The sequence below is a fragment of the Rhamphochromis sp. 'chilingali' genome, assembly GCF_963969265.1.
Source record: "Rhamphochromis sp. 'chilingali' genome assembly, chromosome: 1".
Classification (NCBI taxonomy): domain Eukaryota; kingdom Metazoa; phylum Chordata; class Actinopteri; order Cichliformes; family Cichlidae; genus Rhamphochromis; species Rhamphochromis sp. 'chilingali'.
The window spans coordinates 49,239,206-49,267,050 of NC_137929.1; the positions used below are offsets into that span (position 1 = coordinate 49,239,206).

Consider the following 27,845-nt stretch of genomic DNA (forward strand, 5'->3'; position numbering starts at 1 on the left):
ATTACATTAAATTGCTGACTTGTTGTGAATGAATGATATTGTTTTATGATGCATTATATTGCTGAGTTATAAGAAATACTGTTCGCAGAAGGTTATTGTCTAATTTGTCTGAGTAGAAGAGAACAGAGTGTGCTGGAGTTTTCTGCCCCATTTCAGCAGGAGCAGATAAACAGGGAGCCAAGGTCGTAGCTTAGGCGCTGTGTGAGAGAGACCATGTGAATGTTTAGGCTTTTTATGATAAGGTGGAGGCACCAGAGGTTATAAAAGTTTGAGCAATGCTCCACCATTTTGAGATTTTGAGGCTGTCTGCATCAGTGTCCATCTCCCACGTGTGTGATCATTAAATCATCGTTTGACTCAACCCGGCCGGACCAGTGTTGTTATTGTGGTTTTTTCTCTTGTCTCCATCCCCAATATTTTGAACCTTAACAGAGGTCTTTGAATTATTCTGACCCATGTTCAGTGACTTCCAGAGGGGTTTACACGCTTGAAGGATTTATGTTAGTATTTTTGCTGTGGCACAGCTGAGGTTACTTTCAATTTTATTGCTAGCAATTTTATCTTTTCTTTTGTTTTTGGTGAGCAACTTTTCACTTAACGAGCAACTTCTCGCAAAACAACAGGCAACTTCCTGTGTCTCTCTGCTTTTAATTTACTTTATTCGGGGACTAAGGAAGATTCGTCAGTGTATCCCATTTATCTGGGCCACTAAGGAAAACTTCGTCAGCATATCCCGTTTCTTTGTGGGTCACTGAGAAAGGTATAATACAGTCCCATATAAATATAAAAGACACGTATTTACCTTCGTCAGCGTATCCCACTTCTGACACCAAATTGAAAGAAATCTCCGTCCCGGGTCATCCGTGGATCGGGCTTTCCTCCGAGGCGTGGGCACCTATAAGCAGAGTTTTGTCTTTACCCTATAAGATTCAAAATTATTCAAAGTAACACTCAGGTATGCCGTTCAGCAGGTTAGTTACGACGTCGGGAGTAGCTTGGGAGAACAAGGAAACACAGACTGCTTCAGGTTGCCTTCCCAAACCAACTCAAAGGTTTATTCATAATACAACAGTTTATATAGAGGAAAAAGGTTCGTGTGTCAGCAGATTCTCAGTTCAAACCGGTACAGACCAAATAAGGAAGCGTCTTCCTGCCCTCTGAGCAAAGAAGTATCCTTTGTATAGTTTATCAGTTCAGCTACAATTTATGATTATCCCAGCAAAATACACTCCTAGACATAGAATACAGAGTTCTTTCATTAGTGAATTCTGAAACAAACCACCTGGCCTTTAACAAGCCTTTTTCTAAGAGATAAAGAAGGGAGGATGGGAGTAAGGAAGTGATCTCTGTGGTATTTTCGACCTTGAGGTACCATCCTGTGATTCTTACACATTAATTCTTGGGTCACAGAGAAAGAGAAAAACAACTAGTAAATGGGCCTTATTGAGTAACAGTTTTCCTGTATAATATCACTATAAAACAATATCCTGTAAATGCTACCATGGTATCAAAATATCACAACAAGTATGAGTTTAAGTACTTGAGAAACATCAAAAATATCATTTATGTATACATTGAAAAGTTTTGGTCCTAACACTGACCCTTGGGGAACACCACATGTAATACCAAGTTTCTCTGAATGGTAATGCCCTATGCTAACATATTGTTCCCGACCCGTTAGGTAACTTTTTAACCAGTTACCAGCTTTCCCTCGAATACCATATCTTTCCAATTTATCCAATAAAATTGAGTGATTGATTGTGTCGAAGGCCTTTTTGAGATCAACAAAAATACCAACTGCATATTTATTTTTATCCAGTGTATCAGTAATTTCTTCTACTGCCTCAATTATCACCATTGAAGTGGTTCTTTGCGTTCTGAAACCATACTGACCAACATTTATTATTTGATGTTTTTCAAGGAATTTTTCTAATCTTGAATTAAAAAGTTTTTCTAGAATTTTTGAGAATTGAGGCAGTAGAGAAATAGGCCTATAATTGGTAAAACTGTGTTTGTCATTACTTTTATATAGTGGTATTACTTTCACAATTTTTTGGAAAACAACCGGACTGAAATGATAAATTACAGATACAGTATATGTTAAGGGACTAGCAATATTCAGAACAACCTGTTTAACTACAGACATATTTATGTCATGATAAGCCATTGAAGACTTACTTTTACATTTTAATGTGATATTTATTACTTCTTGCTCATTTGTAGCTGAGAGGAACAGTGAAAATGGATTTGATTTTATATTACTGATATTTTCATTTTTATGACACAGGATGTCCGCTGCTAGTTCAGGGCCAACATTTATGAAGAATTTGTTTTTTGTGATTTTCACCATTTGCATCAGTAAAATATTCAGGATATGATGTTCCAGAAGATCCTTGTTTAATTAAGTTGTTTAACACATCCCAAGTTCCTTTTATATTGTTTTTATTGTCATATAATCTTAATATTCAACATATGGACACCACGGCGCCAGCTGCTCAGGCCCAAGGCTGGAGCCGACCAAGACAACTCCCTGATAACGACTGTGTGATGACTATTCTTCCCATCCCATGCAAGGCCACCTGGGTTGGCTGGCAGACTGTTTACTTAGCCTGATAGAGCGAAGGACACTGTCTCAGCTGAACTCTAGACACGCACACACATACACTTACACTGATAAGCACGCACTCATCCCCCTCCCGCAGATGACTCCGGCAAGACCAGAGGTGGAGGTTTGTGCATTTATATTAACAATGCTTGGTGCATGAACTCCACTACTACTGAGAGTCACTGCTCACCTAATGCGGAGTTTTTAATGGTCAAATGCAGACCTTATTATCTCCCCAGAGAACTCACTTCGATCATACTCACTGCCGTGTATATACCCCCCGACGCTAATGCTAGGTTGGCCATGAAAGAACTTTCTGCAGCCATTAACAAACACCAGAATAAACACCCCGAGGCTGCTTTTATTGTTGCTGGCGACTTCAACCACACCAACTTAAAGACAGTCCTCCCCAGATTCCACCAACATGTCTCCTGCCACACCAGAGGAGACAAGACTTTAGACCCTGTGTATTCCAACCTGGCTGGAGCCTACAAAGCCACACATTGTAGGCTCCCCACATTGGACAATCGGACCATCTCTCCCTGTTCCTCACACCTAGGTATTCACCACTCATCCAACATGTGAAACCTGCTGTGAGGACAATTAAAGTGTGGCCAGAGGGGACAGACGCAGTGCTCCAGGACAGATTTAAAAACACAGACTGGAATATGTTCACCCACACAGACCTGGACCAGTACGCCTCATCTGTACTGGATTACATCTCCGAAACCACAGACAGTGTCACCACCCAGAAACGGATCACCATGTACCCCAACCAGAAGCCTTGGATGAACCGGGATGTTTGTCTCCTCCTGAAGGCCCGCAACACCGCCTTTAGGTCAGGAGATGCACACGCCTACAGCACAGCCAGGGCTAATCTAAAGAAGGGCATCAAAAAAGCCAAACACCATTACAAAAAGAAGGTAGAAGAACACTTCTCCAACTCCAACCCCCGACGCATGTGGCAAGGACTCCAGACCATTACAGACTACAGGACCACCAAACCCTCCCCCGCATCCTCTGATGTCTCCTTCCTCAACGAACTCAACAACTTTTATGCTCGTTTTGAGCGAGGGAACCCCACAACCACAACCAAAGCAGACATGACGCCAGACCACCAACCTCTGACTCTCTCCCCCACCGATGTAGGAGCGGTGCTGAGCAGGATCAATGTCCACAAGGCTGCAGGTCCTGATGGCATCCCCGGGCGTGTTCTCAGAGCATGTTCTGGGGAGCTTGCAGGAGTGCTCACAGACATATTCAATCTGTCCTTGGCCCACGCTGTGGTACCGGCCTGCTTCAAATCCACCTCCATCGTCCCGATACCCAAAAACTCCAACCCATCTTGCCTCAATGATTACCGCCCAGTAGCACTCACCCCCATCATCACTAAGTGCTTAGAGCAGCTGGTCCTAGCACACTTCAAATCCTGTCTCCCCCCCACCCTGGACCCCCACCAATTCGCATACCGCCAGAACAGGAGCACAGAGGATGCAGTCTCCATCGCACTGCACTCTGTCCTCTCACACCTGGACAACAACAACACCTACGCCAGAATGCTGTTTATAGACTTCAGTTCAGCATTCAATACAATCCACCCCTCACAACTCATCAGGAAACTGACAGACCTGGGCATCAGTTCCCTCATCTGCAAATGGTTACTGGACTTCCTGACCAACCGCCCCCAACATGTCCGGCTGGATAACCGCTGCTCATCTACCATCACAATGAACACCGGTGTACCACAAGGCTGTGTGATGAGCCCTTTCCTCTACTCCCTCTTCACCCACGACTGCAGACCTGCTGATGGTTCCAACACCATCATTAAGTTTGCAGATGACACCACGGTGATTGGCCTCATCAGTGACAACGATGAGGCCGCCTACAGGGAGGAGGTGGATCGTCTGGCTGAGTGGTGCGACAGAAACAACCTGCTGCTTAACACCGAGAAGACCAAGGAGCTCATCGTGGACTACAGGAGGAATGCTGACCCACATCCACCCATCCACATTAAGGGGACGGCTGTGGAGCATGTGAGCAGCTTCAAGTTCCTGGGAGTCCACATCTCCGAGGATCTCACCTGGACGACCAACTGCTCCAAGCTGGTCAAGAAGGCTCACCAGCGCCTCTTCTTCTTGAGGACTCTGAGGAAGAACCACCTGTCCTCAGACATCCTGGTGAACTTCTATCGTTGCACCATCGAGAGCATCCTGACCAACTGTATAACAGTCTGGTACGGGAACTGCTCTGCCTCGGACCGGAAGGCGTTGCAGATGGTCGTGAAAACTGCCCTGCGCATCGCCAGAGCACCACTTCCTGCCATAAAAGACATCTCAAATTCAAATTCAAATTTTATTTGTCACGTACACAGTCATACACAGTACGATATGTAGTGAAATGCTTGGACAACTGCTCGTGACCTAAAGAAAACAAAAAAGGAAAAGGCTATGAATAAGATAGGAAATAAATATGAAAAATTAAAAAGGGTAAATTTAACTAGGAAGGAATAAAATATAAATTAAGGTTAAAAATGAAATAACTGTACAACACAAATTAGAATGAAGGGTAAATTTAACTGGGAAGAATAAGATAAAGATAAATATATAAATTAAAGTTGAAAATAAAATAACTGTACAACAAAATACACAATATAGAACTATATAAGAATGTATGAAGAAATCTAAATATAAATAAATATATACACAATAACAGCAGCTGTACAAGTATTAACCGGAAATGAAGAATATAGTGACCAGTGTTGTGCAAAACCAAAGTCCAGAAAGTCCAGTGTGTGTGTAAGAACTGTATGTGTGGGTCAGTACTGTGTGGTGGTGTGATTGAGAGACCGTATCGCCTGCGGGAAGAAGCTCCTCCTCAGTCTCTCTGTGTTGGTCTTCAGGGAGCGGAATCGCTTTCCTGACCTCAACAGAGAGAACAGTCTGTTGTTGGGATGGCTGAGGTCCTTCACGATCTTCCTGGCCTTGGTCCAGCACCGCCTGCTGTAGATTGAGTGCAGGTCAGGGAGCTCGGAGCGGATGGTGCGCTCAGCTGACCGCACAACCCTCTGTAGAGCTCGTCTGTCCTGCATGGTGCTGTTCCCGAACCAGGTTAAGATGTTTCCCGCCAGGATGCTCTCTATGGTGCACGAGTAAAAGTTCCTGAGCACCTTGGAGGGCAGTTGGAAGTCTCTCAAGCGTCTGAGGTGGTAGAGACGCTGTCGGGCCTTTTTCACCACGGTGTTGATGTGACAGGACCATGACAGGTCCTGCGTGATGTGAACTCCGAGGTATTTGAAGCTGTCCACTCTCTCCACTGGGCACTCGTTGATGACAGGGGTCTGGTAGTTCCTCTCCTGCTTAGTGCTGAAGTCCACTATCAGCTCCTTTGTCTTACTGACGTTTAGAAGGAGGTTGTTCCTCTGGCACCAGTTCTCCAGATTCCTAATCTCCTTCAGGTAGGCCGTCTCGTTGTTATCAGAGATCAGGCCCACCACGACGGTGTCGTCAGCAAACTTGATGATGGTGGTGGAGCTGGTAGTGGCCACACAGTCATATGTGTACAAAGAGTACAGCAGGGGGCTCAGAACACACCCCTGGGGGGCTCCAGTGCTGAGAGTGGTGGAGGCTGAGACATGTCCGCCCATCCTTACTGCCTGTGGTCTGCCAGTTAGGAAGTTGGAGATTCACTGACACATAGATGAGCTGAGTCCCAGATGCTCCAGCTTGGTGGTGAGTGTGAAGGGAATTATGGTGTTAAATGCAGAGCTGTAGTCTATGAAGAGCATTTTAACATAATTCCCCCTTCTAGTGTCCAAGTGAGTGAGTGATGTGTGGAGGAGATGAGAGATGGCATCGTCTGTGGAACGATTTGGACGGTAAGCGAACTGTAGTGGGTCCAGTGTGTCTGGTAGTGAAGAAATGATGAAGTCTCTGACCAGGCGTTCAAAGCACTTCATCACTACTGAGGTGAGGGCTACAGGGCGATAGTCATTGAGAGAAGCAGGGTGGGGTTTCTTTGGGACAGGAACAATGATGGACTCTTTGAAGCATGTGGGGATCACCGACTGAGATAAAGAGATGTTGAATATCTCAGTGAACACAGGAGCTAGCTGGTATGCGCAGTCTCTTAGGATACGACCTGGGATGCCGTCTGGTCCTGTTGCTTTCCTGGTGTTCACTCTCTTGAAGGCTCTCCTTACTTCATGCTCGGAGATGACGAGCACGTTTCCGGTGCTGGCAGTATCTTCCTGTCTGCAGCCGTTAGCGCCGCTAACACTAGCATTGTTGGAGACCTTAGCTGCAGCCTCGAAGCGAGCATAGAAAGTGTTCAGCTCGTCTGCCAGAGTCACGGCCGCGTTCGTCATACCGGTTGTTGGTGCTTTATAGTCCATTATTGTCCTTAGTCCCCGCCACAGGCTCCTAGAGTCACTCTGTTGGAGTTGTGACTCTAGTTTCCTCCCGTAGCGCTGCTTCGCCTCTTTCACCGCCCTCCGCACGTTATATGACGCGGCTACAGGAAGCGGTGTCTGAAAAGGGCTGGGAAAATCATCAAAGACCCCAGTCACCCGTCACATGGACTCTTCACCCTCCTGCCCTCTGGGAGGCGCTACAGGAGCCTCCGGACTAAGACCACCAGGTACCGGAACAGCTTCTTCCCCACAGCTGTCAGACTCCTGAACTCTGCCTCCTGACATCTGACCCACGTTAAACTCATGGACTGAACATACACACACCCACAATGGATAACTGTACCCTCAAACACACAATAATAACATGGACTGAACCACCACTCACAACCACCAGCACTTTATATAGCCTCTGTAGAAACTATCTACACCCTCACTTATCTTAACTGCACTACTGTATAGCTCTGTGTAAATAATCATTCTGTACATTCGATAATTTTTAATCCTACAACTGTTTACAACTTGCATAGTTCCCATTTCTGTATAGCTGTATATCTCAGATTCTGTAAAGTTATTTATTTCATATTCTGTATAGTTTTTCATATTTATATCCTGTTCATATCCTGTACATAGCTTGTACTCACTACAGCCTGTACATACTTATAGTTATAGAATATTCACAACATACTTCATACCGTGTACATTATAACATACCATAATAGACCCATTTCTGTAATATACTCACATATCTATATTATTGCCAATATATATTGTAATATATCTATATCACTAAAGCACTTCTGGATGGATGCAAACTGCATTTCGTTGCCCTGTACCTGTGCATGTGCAATGACAATAAAGTTGAATTCTATTCTATTCTATTCTTTCCAAACGCCTTCGATGCTTGTTTCCTGTGGAAGACGGCGGGTCTGTGTGCGGCGCTGGAATGGTTGCGCTGTGCAGGACGACTGCTGTGTTTCCTTCGGATTACTCCTCACCCCCTACCCAACCCCTGTGGCTTGTCACGTGCTCCAATGTTGTGATGTGGACATTTATGTGCTCTCTGTGCAGAGGAGTTTTTTTTGTTTCCTGTTCTCATGCTGTCCTCCCATAGGTGCCCAGCATGAGGAGAGGTCTCTTTTTATTTTTCCTCTCGTACTTTTCCCATTGTTGTGTACTTTTTCAGTGTTTTTTTTCTGTAATGCTGCCAATCTCCGACTGTATTCCCATGTGATGTCTTTGTTGTGTGTGTAAGTCGGGGGGGGGGGGGGGGGGGGGGGGGGGTCCTATTCCTCTGCGGGGCGACCTGCATATGGCCAATAAAGCATTCATTCAATTCAATTCAAGAGTTGGATGTCACTCAACTGTGAAGGAGAGCTGATGGTGTCAAAAACTGAATTATGTTATTTGCAAAGTGAATTTTATATATCATTTGTTTATCCAGCCAAAAAAACCTCACTGACTTTAAAAATGTATTTTTTAAGCATGAGCTGGCTGTAAACATATTTCAAGTGGCCAAAAAGGAGTGGATTGGTTATAATGTTGGTACAATAATGCAAAGTCATAAAGACACTTTTACACTTTGTATATAACCCCTTTGCAAATCCTGCTCACTAAAGTCTATTAGACAATTTAAGTAAAGACATTATACATTACAAAAAACAAAACAAATGGAAACATTGGAATCACTTTTTAGCAAAACACCCAATTTAACCCTCCGGAAAAACTCTCTCCACACACACACACACAATGATTTATGAGGCAAAACCAAACACGTCTCTTAGGCTAAGTTCACACTGCAGGTCTTAATGCTCAATTCCAATTTTTTTGCCTGCTTGTTCACACTACAAATAAAATGCAACAGCAAATGTGCTCTAGTGTGAACCCTCAAAGCAGCCCGCATGCGCAAAAAAAGACGTCTCACACAACGCGCTCTGTTTAGACCCAGAGCAAAGCGTATTGTTTGACTGTTGGCCCTTAATATAAAGACTTCGGACTTTACGTTTCCCAATTTTGCTTTGAGTAATAAAGTTATTGTGTTATTTACATATGGCCTAATAATGATCCTTATTGCTGTTTTAGAGAGGAGCGGTGCTTCAAAGGATAGTTGCAGATTTCTGTCAAAATCTGCCGATTGTACAGTACAAATAAAATTTCCACGTTCCTCCAACGCTGTCTTACCAACTGTTTCACTAACATCCACACGAGATGGCCAGGAAGCGTTCGCGATGTCTTCTCCGGCGCTGATAATTGGCGTCTGTCTTGTGTCAGTGACGTAAAAGACGCCTTTAATGCGACGTGACCATACAAACAGCAGTCGCTTTCTAAAACATCAGATGTGTATCGGATTCAGCACCACATACGAAAGTGACCCAGATCGGATTTGAAAATATTGGATTTGTGCCGTTCACACTGTCATACCATGATCGGATATGGGTCACATAGGGTCAAAAAAGTCGGATTTGATGCGCTTTTGCCTGCAGTGTGAACGTAGCCAAAGATTAGTTTCACATTTTCAGAAGTGAGTGACATCCTGGAATGAAGAAAGATGAAAAGATTTTGTTCAAAGTTTTATTTCATATAAAAGCTTTTTGTTCACAACAAACATATATTCACTGAATATAATCATTAAAATTACATTTTATAAATCACAGAATCACAACAGAAGGATTTATCTTAATGTTAAGTGAGGTCACCAATAGACTGGAGGGAGATTAGAACACTTGACAAGCTGCCACTGCCTCTGCTTTCACTGCATTGAAATCACTCACAGCTGTCTCACACTTTGTAAGCATGAATATTTCAACCAGTATGAATTCTTATGTGTTTCTTTAAGTGTGTGTTTTGACTGAATTTCTTTCCACAGGTGCTGCAAGAATACGCCTTCTCACCTGTGTGAGTTCTTGTATGAATTTCCATGTTTGATTTCTCACTGAATCTTTTCCCACAGGTTCTGCAAGAATACGCCTTCTCACCTGTGTGAGTTCTTACGTGAGATCGCAGTGTTGAGTTCTGAGTGAATGTTTTTTTACAGGTACTACAAGAATACGGCTTCTCACCTGTGTGAGTTCTTGTATGAATTTCCATGTTTGATTTCTTACTGAATCTTTTCCCACAGGTGCTGCAAGAAAACGGCTTCTCACCTGTGTGAGTTCTTACGTGAGATCGCAGTGTTGAGTTCTGAGTGAATGTTTTTTTACAGGTACTACAAGAATACGGTTTCTCACTTGTGTGAGTTCTTACGTGAGATCGCAGTGTTGAGTTCTGAGTGAATGTTTTATTACAGGTACTACAAGAATACGGCTTCTCACCTGTGTGAGTTCTTGTATGAATTTCCATGTTTGATTTCTCACTGAATCTTTTCCCACAGGTTCTGCAAGAATACGGCTTCTCACCTGTGTGAGTTCTTGTATGAATTTCCATGTTTGATTTCTCACTGAATCTTTTCCCACAGGTTCTGCAAGAATACGGTTTCTCACCTGTGTGAGTTCTTACGTGAGATCGCAGTGTTGAGTTCTGAGTGAATGTTTTTTTACAGGTACTACAAGAATACGGCTTCTCACCTGTGTGAGTTCTTGTATGAATTTCCATGTTTGATTTCTGACAGAAACTTTTCCCACAGGTGCTACAAGAAAACGGCTTCTCACCTGTGTGAGTTCTTATGTGAGCTTCTAGTGCTGACTTTGAAACTAATTCCTTCCCACAGGTGCTACAAGGATGTGATTTCTTACCTGTGTGAAGTTTCAAGCACTGACTGAATTTTGTCCTACAGGTCCAACAACAACAACATGATTTATTACGTGTGTGAACTCTCCGATGTGTAGTCAGATCGGATTCAGAGTTGAAAGTTTTTCCACAGCTGTCACATTTTAAAACATTTGTCTTTGTTTCAGTTTTACTCTGACTGTCTGACACAGGAGTGCTGTCTACTCTCTGATCGTGACTTGTCTTTCTGTGATGTCTTCTCTGCTTCAGCTCCATGTTTCTAGTTGATCCTGAGTCCACATGCTGACTTTCTACTTGATCTTGGCTCTCTGCTTCAGGAGAGCTGTGAGAAAGGAGCTGCTCACTGCTTAGTTTTTGTTCAGTCTCCTGCTTCAGTCCAAGCTGCTCTCCCTCCTGACTGCTGCAGAGCTCCTCCTGTTCCTCTTTAATGTGTAGAGGCTCTGGGTCCTCCTGGTCACAGACCTGCTGCTGTGTGGGGTCTGAAGAGACAAACGGAGAAAAATGATAGAAAAACGGGTGAAAATATTTTGTAAACTCTGAATATTCTCATTACTTTCACATTTCTCTGTGAAAATTACCTGGAATCCATTTTCTACTAATTTGCCACACACCAACACAAATCCCTATCCTAATAAGGACACACATATGATCTTTCTCTTAGTATTAAGGTATGAACACAAAGCCGAAAACACAAATTAAAAATGAAAACCAATAGAAAGAGACTTTAAAGTGGTCGTCATAGTGATTTTACTTTATAAACATGAACAGGTAGAAATGGAGGCTTCGGCCTGACTGCTCATCAGTTTGTTATCTGTTGAAGTTCAGGGTCTGGTTGCTGGGCTATTGTCTACAGTATAAAATATGTGCAAAGTATTTTAAAATATAGTGTAGTGGCAATTCCTTTTGTTTGACAAACCAAGCATCCCACAATTACAAATCCACAAGCTACTACTGTACTGAGATAATACAGGGAGTGCAGAATTATTAGGCAAATGAGTATTTTGTCCACATCATCCTCTTCATGCATGTTGTCTTACTCCAAGCTGTATAGGCTCGAAAGCCTACTACCAATTAAGCATATTAGGTGATGTGCATCTCTGTAATGAGAAGGGGTGTGGTCTAATGACATCAACACCCTATATCAGGTGTGCATAATTATTAGGCAACGTCCTTTCCTTTGGCAAAATGGGTCAAAAGAAGGACTTGACAGGCTCAGAAAAGTCAAAAATAGTGAGATATCTTGCAGAGGGATGCAGCAGTCTCAAAATTGCAAAGCTTCTGAAGCGTGATCATCAAACAATCAAGCGTTTCATTCAAAATAGTCAACAGGGTCCCAAGAAGCGTGTGGAAAAACCAAGGCGCAAAATAACTGCCCATGAACTGAGAAAAGTCAAGCGTGCAGCTGCCAAGATGCCACTTGCCACCAGTTTGGCCATATTTCAGAGCTGCAACATCACTGGAGTGCCCAAAAGCACAAGGTGTGCAATACTCAGAGACATGGCCAAGGTAAGAAAGGCTGAAAGACGACCACCACTGAACAAGGCACACAAGCTGAAACGTCAAGACTGGGCCAAGAAATATCTCAAGACTGGTTTTTCTAAGGTTTTATGGACTGATGAAATGAGAGTGAGTCTTGATGGGCCAGATGGATGGGCCCGTGGCTGGATTGGTAAAGGGCAGAGAGCTCCAGTCCGACTCAGACGCCAGCAAGGTGGAGGTGGAGTACTGGTTTGGGCTGGTATCATCAAAGATGAGCTTGTGGGGCCTTTTCGGGTTGAGGATGGAGTCAAGCTCAACTCCCAGTCCTACTGCCAGTTTCTGGAAGACACCTTCTTCAAGCAGTGGTACAGGAAGAAGTCTGCATCCTTCAAGAAAAACATGATTTTCATGCAGGACAATGCTCCCTCACACGCGTCCAAGTACTCCACAGCGTGGCTGGCAAGAAAGGGTATAAAAGAAGAAAAACTAATGACATGGCCTCCTTGTTCACCTGATCTGAACCCCATTGAGAACCTGTGGTCCATCATCAAATGTGAGATTTACAAGGAGGGAAAACAGTACACCTCTCTGAACAGTGTCTGGGAGGCTGTGGTTGCTGCTGCACGCAATGTTGATGGTGAACGGATCAAAACACTGACAGAATCCATGGATGGCAGGCTTTTGAGTGTCCTTGCAAAGAAAGGTGGCTATATTGGTCGCTGATTTGTTTTTGTTTTGTTTTTGAATGTCAGAAATGTATATTTGTGAATGTGGAGATGTTATATTGGTGTCACTGGTAGAAATAAATAATTGAAATGGGTATATATTTGTTTTTTGTTAAGTTGCCTAATAATTATGCACAGTAATAGTCACCTGCACACACAGATATCCCCCTAAAATAGCTAAAACTAAAAATTACTTCCAAAAACATTCAGCTTTGATATTAATGAGTTTTTTGGGTTCATTGAGAACATGGTTGTTGTTCAATAATAAAATTATTCCTCAAAAATACAACTTGCCTAATAATTCTGCACTCCCTGTATTTTGTACGCAGGCAAAAGCAGTCCACTATCCATACTTGAAAGTTGCGTTTTTATGGCTTATTCGTCCAGTTTGGCAAGCAATAGCAAGATTCATTTTTTATTACTTCCTGCTGCTGCTTCGCCTGCTCTGGTTAAAAAAAAAAAAAAAAAAAAAAAAAAAAACATAGGCCAGTGCATGCTGGTCCAATACCAGTCTCTATATTTATACAAACAAATGGCCCTACAGCTCTTACTGACTGACTTAACAAGGTAAACACCAAAACCACACCAAACATTAAAACAAATATTAACCTACAAATAAAACTTGTAAATAAACCCCAAAATATAAGTCAACTAACAACAAACTTTAAACAAATTTTAAAATGAAAAAAATAAAGAACAAATAGCTCCAACATATAAGATACGGTACTGTACACACATACAGATGTTTTAAGATTATACAAAGGGTTTGAAAAAGCGTAGGGAGGGTTATTATGGCTTAAAACATCTAAAAAATAATTTTAGAAAAGATATGGTTTCCATTTCATTGATTCGTACCTAATGTGGTGGGTCCCAGAACACAACCCTCCTGATAATCGAGGAAATACTGTATTTAGAAAACAACCAACAACCCTTTAAGGCAATAAAACTTCATTAAGCTAACAGCTTAGTTAGGTTCCAGACTCAAGTCAGTTTCTTTGACTTATACCAAGTGGAGGTTTAATGTTACATGTTAAGAGAAAAGAGATGCATTCATGCTGATTGGACTTTTAATTCTTTCTGTGCTTCTAAAAAGGAAAAAAAAACCTTTAACCTGTGATTAGGATCCTACATGACTCATATTCATTTTAATAATATAAAAGCAATAATAATTTTACATACCTATTCTATCCAACTTTAACTCTGGTTTCCAGATGGTCTCCAGCAGTGTGAGTCGCTCTTCATCAGTCCAGACAATAATGCCTTCAGCCTCCTGCTTCAGTCCAAGCTGCTCTCCCTCCTGACTGCTGCAGAGCTCCTCCTGTTCCTCTTTAATCTGTGGAGGCTCTGGGTCCTCCTGGTCCAGACTGGAGTTCCTCTCCTGGTTACAGACCTGCTGCTCATCCAGACCCTCCTCTTCCTCACAGACATGTTGTTGTGGGGGGTCTTGAGGAGAAAAGAAACACAATAAAAAGGTCATTAATGTGATGAACAGTAACAGAAAACACTATTTTTAAAAAGCACTTTGTGCGTTTGGCAGCCATCCTAAAAGGTTGCCCCCTTTAGTGGCCTCCACAGGAGATCATCTGCCTGCACCACACCATCTCTAGCACGCTCCGCTTTCACACTAACTCTCTGCATGTCCTCCTTCACCACAGCCATGAACCTCCTCTGTGGTCTTTCCTCCTCTCTTACTGCCTCCTAACAGGTCATCCACTTCAGAGAAGTCTGGTAACAACTTTTAAAGTTAAATGTGTATTGTATATCTGAGATCTACCTTTATCTTTACTGCTCTGTCTCAGTGCTTGGAGAGGAAAACTGACACTCGATGAACTCAACAGTGGAATCTGTTCGACAAACACTTTAAATAAATGAATCAAAATATGTCAATCAAAAAAGGAGCTTTCGTTAACTATATTTAAATTTAACTGCAGAAAACTTCGGTCAACATATTTAATCATTTATTGAAATCTGGTTTTGTGCAATGATATAAACTAGTTTAGATTTATTCTGGATATTCTCACCACGGCTGAGGGTAGTGTTATTCCACCTAATCTATCAGTGACCATGGACCGGTGTTCCAGATCTACTGGCGTTTAGATCAACTGGCGTTGGTCGAACAGATGTGTGGCAGTCTTGCGTTTCAGGAGCTGCTACTGACAAACCAGCAAAAAACGCCAAATGTGTCATCTGTGACACTTGTGAGGTTGTCTCAAACACACTCCGTCAGTCTTGATGCTGTTGAACAACAAAATGTTTAAAAATGTGGCGAGTTTACCTGGTGATATCCTCATGCGCGACGCGATCGCGAAAACAGCAAACAATTAACACCACGCCGATGTTGTTCACAGGACAGCAAGAGTAAACGATCGGGAGACTCTTGTCGTCGTTATCGTTCCCCTCGCACGGTTTATTTCTCCGATTTCAGCGTTTTTGCTTCACAACTAAAGCGAACAGTTTACTTTGTGCACTAACATGGAGTCGAGTCAACCAGCGCCACCTCTGGCCAAGTGCCACAGCCTACAGCCAGATCAACTTGTGACACACATCTGCACCTGCTGCTATGATCGCATTGAGTAGAGACTGAGTGGCTGCACTAACCCCTGATACATCCAGATCTACCCACAAACATGTTGACAGATGCAATCCCAGCAATGTGGATTGTCAACACTAAAAACAATCAGTAAGCAAAGACAACAGGGATCAGTTTTTTCTGTTTATTTAGCACCCACAACATCTGTAGTCGCCTTCTGCACAGGGAAAGTCCACACACACTGTGTGGTACCACTTTCCACAGAAGGTGCATTCGATCTGCAAGACTGAATGAGATTGTCAGAGTCATTGTCTGACTGTTTATTACTAATCACCTGCAGTACATTCACAGTAACTGCCATCTCCTTACAAATGTTTATTAGATTAACCACACTTATACAGACTGTATATAACAACCAACTCTAAAATGTTTGTTCGCAGAGAAAAGACACAGACAGACTACACTAACGACATGTGATGTTACAACTGTTAACCATTCCTCGCCGTCAGTCCCCTGACCGTGGTCGGGAGACGCGAGGGGAGACGCTTCCTCCAGGGCCGAAGTTTGTCCTCCTTCGGGGTTAACTCCCTTCACTTTTGTGGAGTAGTGAGGCAGACAGAAATCAGCCGAGGCACCGGAGAGTACTGAAGAGATGAGGCTTTAATAACAGTACTGCACACTTCGAAAACACACTGCATAGCCTGTAGCCCGTTAGAACGCTGCTCCCGGTCGCCCTCTCTACCCATGACACACTCTCCCTCTCTTTTTCCTCTTTCGCTCCCCGCGTTTCCTTCACGCGCATGCTCACACACACATCACATACACTCCTTACTGCATCCAGTCACACACAAGACGGCAATTCCCGCAACACAACACTAGTGAAATATTAGTGTCATTTCATTCTTTTCAAAGGTTTATTTGCATGACGCACAAACAGACACAATTGAAAGGTACAAATGTGCATGACACGAATTCAAACGTGGTGCAGATGTGTGTCACAGGTTGATCTGGCTGTAGGCTGTGGCACTTGGCCAGAGGTGGCGCTGGTTGACTCGACTCCATGTTAGTGCACAAAGTAAACTGTTCGCTTTAGTTGTGAAGCAAAAACGCTGAAATCGGAGAAATAAACCGTGCGAGGGGAACGATAACGACGACAAAAGTCTCCCGATCGTCTACTCTTGCTGTCCTGTGAACAACATCGGCGTGGTGTTAATTGTTTGCTGTTTTCGCGATCGCGTCGCGCATGAGGATATCACCAGGTAAACTCGCCACATTTTTATACATTTTGTTGTTCAACAGCATCAAGACTGACGGAGTGTGTTTGAGATAACCTCACAAGTGTCACAGATGACACATTTGGCGTTTTTTTGCTGATTTGTCGGTAGCAGCTCCTGAAACGCAAGACTGCCACACATCTGTTCGACCAACGCCAGTTGATCTAAACGCCAGTAGATCTGGAACACCTGCACCAGTCCAACATAGTCCATCACTGGACACTGACCCACAGCACTGATAAATACCCAGTTTAACATCTTCTAGTAAAGTCAGTCACACTGAAGAATCTGAGCTTGAACAGCACAGAGTTAAAAACATGTCCATACCTATGATGTGTGAGTTTCTGTCGGGTTTCCGGCTGATATCCAGCAGTCTGTGCTGACGGTTGATCTCCTCCTCATACTGGACGATGGTTTTTTGAACCTCTGAGAAGATTTCTTCACAAACAGCAGTTAGTCTCTCCTTGATGAACTCTCTCAGATACTGAACTGAACTCATTGCTGCTTCACAACTGAAATATTTTCATATAAGATCACCAAACTAAAGTCCTCGGCTAAGTGCAAATCAAACATGAAGCTTACGTCGTCTAAGCTAGCGGTTCCCGCTTTTCGTGTCACGTGATCAATCCTCAACAGTCCCATAGGGCCGCGGTCTTTATATTTACATGTTGGTCACATTATACAGACAGATAATAAAAGACTGTTAGACTTTGTAAGTTGAGTCTTTTTATGGTGCGTGAGAATCCTTTTCATTAAGTATTTTCAGCTGTTTGTCGCTCCTCTGCGCTTTAGTGATTCTTCTTGTCATGTCTATGTTTGTCCACCAGGTGTCCTCCTCGGCTCAGCTCTGTGTGACAGTTTTCTACAACTATGATGAAGAAGAGTTTCTTTGTTTTTCAGTCTCTCTGCTCACTTTAATGTTTACTGCTGGTTCAGTTGTGTAACGATTTCTCACATTTGAAGTCAATCACACTGAGCTGAACATGAAGTTCCTGCTAACACAAAATAAAGTGAGTGACATCCTGGAATGAAGAAAGATGAAAAGATTTTGCTCAGTTTTATTTCATATAAAATCTTTTTGTTCACATTAAAGATAATGGTATCTTCATTTAAAAGAATCTTTAAAATTGCATTTTATAGTCAGAATGACAACAACGGCGGAAAAATGCATCATATGTTGAGGGAGATTAGCACACTTGACAAGCTGCCACTGCCTCTGCTTTCACTGCATTGAAAGCAGTCATGAAACACGCTTAATGTGCAACAAGGACCATCATTTGCAAATACACAGCTATACTTACAAATTTTATATGAGAAAATCTATCAGGGGAGACACAGCTGGCTTTGCAAGAGGTAGAGCAGGTCATCTGTTAATCACAAGGATGGTGGTTCAATCCCCAACCAGTCTGCATGTTTGCACCATTCCATTTATGATGAAACAACTAATCATGGCACACACCTGTTGCATGTACATTCACCCCTGTTTGTTTTGCTATGTTTAAACAACTCCTCAGGTTGTGTCACTAGGAGGCAGTGTATAAAGGCACAACAGACTTCCCCATTTACACCTCTGGCAAGACAAGGTCAAACTTTCTGCCTCTGCTCAGTCTCAGTTTGTCATTTAGTTTTTCTAACAGTGAGGCAAATTGTGTGGCAGTACATCTGAAATTTAAGCATGAAACAATATCAGTGCGTGTGTTTGTGAAAGTTGTGTGTGAATGTTAGAAAGTACTTACATAGGAACAGCATAGAAAAAAAGAGCTTGCTTGAGTGGGTGAATGGGGCAAGTTGTAAAAAGCACTTGGAGCGCTCAGAGTGGAAAAGCGCAAACTTTAAACTGGATCTAAAAATAAGACTTGATTGCCTCTAATAAATGAGGCTAAGCTGCTCCAGACACTTTGAGTTCTTATGCTCTCTGGTGCAGACTCGGTGCTGTTTAAAGGTTTGAGATATAAAGGCAGAATTCCAACATAGTCCAAGTTAAGAGTTGATATGAGGTCAGCAAGTACAGGGCATGTCTCCTGTGTGCTAGTAGAACAATAAAATTCTTTGCTGCCAATAGAAAAATAATTCAAGGAATAAAAGTTGTGTGCAAAAATCTGTATTATTTATTAGTGATGCTCATCAGGGAAACACAAAGACATTAGACATTGAAAAACTTTCGACCTTCCTGCTGTCTGGCACAGAGGTCCGAACGACTTCTTAGGGATGTGATTAGGGATTGATAAGAATTTTGAGATTCCGATTCCATTCTCAGCATCACTTCTTGATTCTCTTATCAAATCTCCTTGGCTCTGCTTTGAGAGTCACCACTATCACCAAGCAGCAAATCAAATCAAATACATTGTGCCGATTAATTACATGCTGTCAGGTCAAATGTTTATGCATGTTGGACGCATTTCCCTTCATTCTTGTGATCAGTGTTGGGGTCATTACTCAGAAAAATAATGTAATTTAAATATTACACAGAACATTTTTCTTACAAGTAAAGCAGTACATTACTTAACTACTCCCAGGAGAAAGTAATTTGTTACACTTCTCATTACATTACTTTCAGTGTTGGGGAGTAATGGAATACATGTACCAGCGTTACGTATTTAAAATACAGAATATGAGTAACTGTATTCCGTTACAGTTACCGTTTAAAAGGGTGGTATTCAGAATACAGTTACTTTGTTGAAATAAATGGATTACACAGGGTCTTTTCCTGTTTCATATGTTAGTCTCTACCCTCTCTATTTTTGGTAATTCCATGGTGGTGGAAACCAAACAAAACATGTATTAAGAGGCTGTATGCCTGTGTCTCAATCTCGTGGCTCATGTCACCTCTACTTGTGGCCCTCATAATGACCTGATGAAATATTTTTACAAATTATTATTCAAAAAATATTTAATTTTGATTTTTAATTGAAGGCAATAGGCAGAGTGTTACAGGCAATGCTCTAAAGAATGTGGCCTCATGGGTAGTGTAGTCCATGCTGAGGGAGAATGGACTGCCATACCCGTTATGTGTCTGTGAGCGAGGGAGGGAGAAAAAGGAGTTGTCACCGAGCAGAAACGGGAGATGGAAGCATGTAAATATCATAATAACCACTGCAGCCAAGAAGAGATCCTGACAAGCCCAGTTGTAAGTAAGCTATTAAGACTCGACTGTACGCTGCGCTCGTGTTTTTTTCTCTCGAAACAATAAGTTCTTTTGGAGCAGCCTTTCAACACCTCTCTCTGTCTCGCTGGGCAAAGTTGACCCAAACAAGTAAAGATAGTTTTCGGCCTGACACGGAAGTCGACCTATTAGCCAGAGGTCCCTTTACTACGGTTCGGAGCTGCGGACCTGTTTATATACGCACGGAATAGTTTTCTATACGAGATCACTGCAAAAAGTGCAGGCTTACCTAATGTCCACCCTACTGTTACTCATTTTATATTAGGATTTAAAAATCTAGTTGGTATTGGTATAACGAGTAACCTTCAGTAATAGTAAAAAAAAAAAAAAAAAAAAAAAAAAAATCACACAGCAAGAGTACATTCATGTAGTTGTAAAAAGCATGATAATACATTAAGTAATCCAATGTATTCCATTACGTTACTCAGAGTAACGTAACGGAATACATTTTGGGGCATGTATTCAGTAATCTGTAGTCAAATACATTTTAAAAGTAACCTTCCCAACACTGATTACTTTTGCATTACTCTGTAAAATGACATATTACACGAGCATGTGCAAAAGAAAACTGTCTCTCTTACTTTGCTGTAGATTGCGCAGACAAATGTAGTTTCTTAAACATTAGAATCACTAGAAGTGTAATTAAATAAATAATCGTATTCTGTGATTTCTGTCATATAGATGATGACAGACGCTTGTCAACAGAGAATTATTTTAAAATGTATGTGAAATGGACTATTATGATTGGTCAGAATAAGCCCATGAAAATATAACAAACGTTACTTTTTTTATATAGGAGGAGAGCATATTTTGTCTTTTTTTCCATTTCAATATATGTTTTTTAATTAATTTAAACTAGAACCTAATGCTATGCCAGCGTTTACCTTTGGCTGAGAGTGTAGAACTGATGCTTGTGATGATGTTGTAGAACTAGAAATTATAAATGTCAACCAAACTTTGTGGGTTGTGATCAAAAACCAAAGCCAACTGAATCCAAAAACAGTTGGAACCCTGTGTTCTGTTGATCGTAATTACTGATCGCCTGGTGTAGTAAGGAACTTTGTTTAAAATTGTGCTGGGCTTATCTGAATCATTGTTTCACAGAACAGCATCTACAACATGTAGCGATAACAAAATTGGCCAGCAGGTGTCCCCGTGGAGCTGGTTTCATGAAGTAATTTTGCTAATCACTAACAACCAGAAACCACAGAAAGTCAATGACATTTAGCAACTTCTAGCAACTAGCTCAAATAAGCGCAAGGGCAGCTACACTAACTCTGTCTCATGAAACACTGCCACCTAGTGGTTACATTTTCAATAAAAACGAGCACATTCTGTGTACAAATAGTTCCTCTAAGACTGTTTTCTCTCTCTCTTTTTTTTAACAAAAGAAAACACCCAGACTTTTTCCTCAACACACATATTTATTTCAGTATCGAACAAAAAACTGGAACACGTCTTCAATTCTGGATACGTTAGCAGAGCCATTACAACTACAGTCGCTGCCAAACTGATCCAACTCTGGAGTCCAGCCACAGGATCATCCAAACCACACTTATCATAAAACATAAAACTATGCACCCATACTCAAGGACTGACCAGATTAAGGTCACAAATGTGAAAAGATTGTAAGAGTCAAAACATCAGTTTCTACATTTATTTAAATCAGTGCAGCGATTTGACTTCTGGTTAGTGAGCTCTACCACCCACACACTGCTACGACTCAAAGCTGTCTCACACTTTGGAAGCATGAATATTTCAAGCATTATGAATTTTTCTTATGTGTCTCTTTAAGTGTGTGCTCCGATTGAATTTCTTTCCACAGGTACTACAAGAAAACGGCTTCTCACCTGTGTGAGTTCTTATGTGAGCTTCTAGTGCTGACTTTGAAACTAATTCCTTCCCACAGGTGCTACAAGGATGTGATTTCTTACCTGTGTGAAGTTTCAAGAACTGACAGAAGTTTGTCCTACAGGTCCAACAACAACAACATGATTTTTTACGTGTGTGAACTCTCCGATGTGTAGTCAGATCGGATTCAGAGTTGAACGTTTTTCCACAATTGTCACATGTTAGAACATTTGTCTTTGTTTCAGTTTTACTCTGACTGTCTGATGCAGGAGTGTCGTCTACTCTCTGATCGTGACCTGTTTTATCTTCTTGGCTCTCTGCTTCAGGAGAGCTGTGAGAAAGGAGCTGCTCACTGTTTAGTTTTTGTTCAGTCTCCTGCTTCAGTCCAAGCTGCTCTCCCTCCTGACTGCTGCAGAGCTCCTCCTGTTCCTCTTTAATGTGTAGAGGCTCTGGGTCCTCCTGGTCACAGACCTGCTGCTGTGTGGGGTCTGAAGAGACAAACGGAGAAAAATGATAGAAAAACGGGTGAAAATATTTTGTAAACTCTGAATATTCTCATTACTTTCACATTTCTCTGTGAAAATGACCTGAAATCCATTTTCTACTAATTTGCCACACACCAACACAAATCCCTATCCTAATAAGGACACACATATGATCTTTCTCTTAGTATTAAGGTATGAGCACAAAGCCGAAAACACAAATTAAAAATGAAAACCAATAGAAAGAGACTTTAAAGTGGTCGTCATAGTGATTTTACTTTATAAACATGAACAGGTAGAAATGGAGGCTTCGGCCTGACTGCTCATCAGTTTGTTATCTGTTGAAGTTCAGGGTCTGGTTGCTGGGCTATTGTCTACAGTATAAAATATGTGCAAAGTATTTTAAAATATAGTGTAGTGGCAATTCCTTTTGTTTGACAAACCAAGCATCCCACAATTACAAATCCACAAGCTACTACTGCACTGAGATAATATTTTGTACGCAGGCAAAAGCAGTCCACTATCCATACTTGAAAGTTGCGTTTTTATGGCTTATTCGTCCAGTTTGGCAAGCAATAGCAAGATTAATTTTTTATTACTTCCTGCTGCTGCTTCGCCTGCTCTGGTAAAAAAAAAAAACAAAAAAAAAAACAAAAAAAAAAACTTAGGCCAGTGCATGCTGGTCCAATACCAGTCTCTATATTTATACAAACAAATGGCCCTACAGCTCTTACTGACTGACTTAACAAGGTAAACACCAAAACCACACCAAACATTAAAACAAATATTAACCTACAAATAAAACTTGTAAATAAACCCCAAAATATAAGTCAACTAACAACAAACTTTAAACAAATTTTAAAATGAAAAAAATAAAGAACAAATAGCTCCAACATATAAGATACGGTACTGTACACACATACAGATGTTTTAAGATTATACAAAGGGTTTAAAAAAGCGTAGGGAGGGTTATTATGGCTTAAAACATCTAAAAAATAATTTTAGAAAAGATATGGTTTCCATTTCATTGATTCGTACCTAATGTGGTGGGTCCCAGAACACAACCCTCCTGATAATCGAGGAAATACTGTATTTAGAAAACAACCAACAACCCTTTAAGGCAATAAAACTTCATTAAGCTAACAGCTTAGTTAGGTTCCAGACTCAAGTCAGTTTCTTTGACTTATACCAAGTGGAGGTTTAATGTTACATGTTAAGAGAAAAGAGATGCATTCATGCTGATTGGACTTTTAATTCTTTCTGTGCTTCTAAAAAGGAAAAAAAAACCTGTAACCTGTGATTAGGATCCTACATGAGTCATATTCATTTTAATAATATAAAAGCAATAATAATTTTACATACCTATTCTATCCAACTTTAACTCTGGTTTCTAGATGGTCTCCAGCAGTGTGAGTCGCTCTTCATCAGTCCAGACAATAATGCCTTCAGCCTCCTGCTTCAGTCCAAGCTGCTCTCCCTCCTGACTGCTGCAGAGCTCCTCCTGTTCCTCTTTAATCTGTGGAGGCTCTGGGTCCTCCTGGTCCAGACTGGAGTTCCTCTCCTGGTTACAGACCTGCTGCTCATCCAGACCCTCCTCTTCCTCACAGTCATGTTGTTGTGGGAGGTCTTGAGGAGAAAAGAAACACAATAAAAAGGTCATTAATGTGATGAACAGTAACAGAAAACACTATTTTTAAAAAGCACTTTGTGCGTTTGGCAGCCATCCTAAAAGGTTGCCCCCTTTAGTGGCCTCCACAGGAGATCATCTGCCTGCACCACACCATCTCTAGCACGCTCCGCTTTCACACTAACTCTCTGCATGTCCTCCTTCACCACAGCCATGAACCTCCTCTGTGGTCTTTCCTCCTCTCTTACTGCCTCCTAACAGGTCATCCACTTCAGAGAAGTCTGGTAACAACTTTTAAAGTTAAATGTGTATTGTATATCTGAGATCTACCTTTATCTTTACTGCACAGTCTCAGTGCTTGGAGAGGAAAACTGACACTCGATGAACTCAACAGTGGAATCTGTTCGACAAACACTTTAAATAAATGAATCAAAATATGTCAATCAAAAAAGGAGCTTTCGTTAACTATATTTAAATTTAACTGCAGAAAACTTCGGTCAACATATTTAATCATTTATTGAAATCTGGTTTTGTGCAATGATATAAACTAGTTTAGATTTATTCTGGATATTCTCACCACGGCTGAGGGTAGTGTTATTCCAAACAGCACAACACCTAATCTAGCAGTGACCATGGACCTGCACCAGTCCAACATAGTCCGTCAGGGTGGCTGTAGCTCAGGTGGCAGAGCAGGTCAGCCACTAATCAGAAGGTCGGTGGTTCGATCCCAGGCTGCCTCCTGGCTGCATGCTGCAAATATCCTTGGGCAAGATACTAACCCCATGTTTGCCTACTGGTGGCGGTCAGAGGGCCCGGTGTGCGCCTGTGTCCGGCAGCCTCGCCTCTGTCAGTGCGCCCCAGGGCAGCTGTGGCTACAATGTGGCTATCGCCAGTGTGTGAATGGGTGAATGACTGAATGTAGTGTAAAGCGCTTTGGGGTCCTATGGACTAGAAAAGCGCTATACAAATGCAGGCCATTTACCATCACTGGACACTGACCCACAGCACTGATAAATACCCAGTTTAACATCTTCTAGTAAAGTCAGTCACACTGAAGAATCTGAGCTTGAACAGCACAGAGTTAAAAACACGTCCATACCTATGATGTGTGAGTTTCTGTCGGGTGTCCGGCTGATATCCAGCAGTCTGTGCTGACGGTTGATCTCCTCCTCATACTGGACGATGGTTTTTTGAACCTCTGAGAAGATTTCTTCACAAACAGCAGTTAGTCTCTCCTTGATGAACTCTCTCAGATACTGAGCTGAACTCATTGCTGCTGAGGCTGGGGCTGGGCGGATCGATACAAATGATACAGACATATTGGTATAAGACCCACACTAACGTGAAGGGATCAATACTTTAGTTTGTGTTTCTCACAAATACGGGCCATTCAAGTCTGTCAGGTTTATATTGTTGATTGTCATTTATGCTTAGAAAAATAAAACCATATATGCTTAGAGGTGTATAATTGATTGTGTAGTGATAGGATGTGTGATCCTTAGTAGTTTGCAAAGACTGTGTGTCTTCCAGAGTGTTCTGGCATTCACACTCAGATCCTGGAGTCACAAGAAGAGCTCGTACCTTCTTTTATTGTTTTATGGTATAGCAAACACAAGTACATCTGTTTTAGTCTAGGTGCCTTTTGTTTAGATGAACTGCTGGACTGCAGGTTTAGGGAAGTCGTTCACAGGGTCACATCTTGATTTAGCTAGTAGGCCATCACTGTTTCCCTCATCAGATCGGTTGGTTTTTGAGCTGTTCTTTACTTAAGTGATCTGGCTTCACGCTTCTAAATAAATTACAGTACAATGTTTCTAAATCTCACTGCAACTGCTGCGTCACAATAATCTGTCCTGCTTCATAAATCTGTCCCATAGCTTATATAGTAACACATATCTTATTTTCCTATATCTACTTGTTGTAATTCAGTGGAACTTATTTCCTTCATCCATCAATTACCCCAGCTGAAGTAAAAATATTAATAACAATAACAATGAGCTGATTCCACATGATGTTTGTCATGTTTTCCTGTCTATGCTGAGCTCGTTATCACTTCAGCCACTTTATCACCATCTTGTCACTTTTTCCACCACATTGTCATTCTACCTACTGCTTGAACACTTTGCCCAAACTGCACCTCCTTTCCATTTACTAGACTCAGTCGTGTGTCTTTACCTTGCTGAACCACATCCCTACAAACACTCATCAGAGAGCCGTTCCTCAGTATTATATCACTCTTAACCTCCCTGCATGCTTATTTATCGCCGTTGTAGCTGAAACTGGTTCCACTCACCGAGCCGAAGACTTTTTCTTCTGGAGACAGTTTTTTAACCTCGACTTAAATCCGTCCTCGTGTCTCGTTGTCACGGTTACATTGCGCTCACTGTCCGTTTCATCCACATTACAGATTTACTTTCACTGTTTTTTTGTTTTTTTTTTTGTATTTTCCCCTCTTGTTTGACCTTTTTTTCACCCCCGCTCTTCTCTCCCGCCATCGACTCCTGTTCTTATTTCACTTCCTGAAACGTCACGTCGCTCTGCTGTTTCCGGTCCCTTCGCAGACCTGCCGGTCAAACCTCTCGTGGACCCTCCCCCCTCCTCTGTTTGTGTGTTTGTGTGTGTGTGTGTGTGTGTGTGTGTGTGTGTGTGTGTGTGTGTGTGTGTGTGTGTGTGTGTGTGTGTGTGTGTGTGTGTTTTCGCCTCTTGTTGAACTTTTTTCACCACCGCTCTTTCTCCCGCTATCGACTTCTGTTCTTATTTCACTTCCTGATACCTCTCTCTCTATCTCTCTCTCTCTCTCACACACACACACACACACACACACACACACACACACACACACACACACACACACACACACACAGACTTGTCACCCTTGTGACTCAAGGTAAATTGATGTATTCTAATAATGTAATTGTAGAAAACTGTCCCATCATTTGAATACCGCAGACCTGCGGACACAACAGTGGAGGTTAAAACATAGCTGGGTCAACCAAACACTGGAAACATCTAGAGTATTAGAAAGGACAGAAAAACGTAAATTCCAACTTGTATAAACTTTTGTTGCTTGAAATGATTAAAATACTGCTCTTATTTTAGGTGTTACATTATGTCCCTAGTAGCACAAGTGCAAAACCTTCCCGCCATTTTGGTTTCAGTTTCCCTTTTGAACCCTCCATTGTACCATGTAGACACACACAGAGTTAATATGTTCACAATTTATATATTGGCATCACAAACATAATTCATTCATTTATTCATTACGATACCTCACAGAGTGTCGTTATAATCACTCTGCCTGTTTTACATTTATTGTCCACTTGATGGCACAAAAGAGCAAATAAAGCATCGTAAAGCTTCAGTCCATGAACGAAGCAAATAGATAAAAGCTTCAATGCTCCATGGAGCTTTATCTTTCCACCACTAGAGAGTGCAAATTACAATGTATACAAGACAAATATAGTGGAAATGAAATAAAGTTGAAATAATTAGAATCAATACATTAAAATATATTCAGTAAAATACTTTGACTGCAAAAATGTAACACATTAGATGCACACTGGCCCTTTCCATGCTCTATTTTAACAGTGCTGGCCTTTGTGAGATCCATGTTATTTAAGCACAGCGGCTTAATGTTAAGTGAAATGTGTGTCAATGTTTGTCACGTATCATGTATGAAGAACTCACTTTGAAGCTTTGAAATATGTTCAGATTCAGATTTCTTTAAAATAATAATAATTATTATTTTGATTGCTGCTGAGACATTTAAAGAATATAAATACCAGTATAAATTAAACTCACATTATCAGCCATAATAACGAATTTCATCACAATATTTCACTCACAATGCTATATTATTGCTATTAGTTTTTAACATTTTGCAATATGAGCATATTGCTATTTATCACATTTATTTCCAGCTGCAAATTATGTCCTTAAATCTAAATGTTGTCAGTATCTGTTTTGTGCACTAAGGTA

At 41.6% G+C, this 27,845-nt stretch overlaps 1 protein-coding gene across 1 annotated transcript; it reads right to left on the bottom strand.

The window, feature by feature from the left end:
* Nucleotides 1-857: 857 nt before the first annotated feature.
* LOC308408424 (uncharacterized protein) lies at nucleotides 858-26,354 on the bottom strand (the record flags this gene model as incomplete). The annotated part of the gene is made up of 7 exons (XM_080900649.1): nucleotides 26,161-26,354; nucleotides 24,967-25,155; nucleotides 23,632-23,866; nucleotides 15,989-16,128; nucleotides 14,120-14,383; nucleotides 10,742-11,215; nucleotides 858-895 (listed from the first exon to the last, which is right to left on the bottom strand). The coding sequence occupies exons 2-7, from the start codon at nucleotides 25,136-25,138 to the stop codon at nucleotides 858-860; spliced, it is 1,323 nt and encodes a 440-aa protein (XP_080756775.1). The 5' UTR covers nucleotides 25,139-25,155; nucleotides 26,161-26,354.
* Between the last annotated feature and the right edge of the window lie 1,491 nt (nucleotides 26,355-27,845).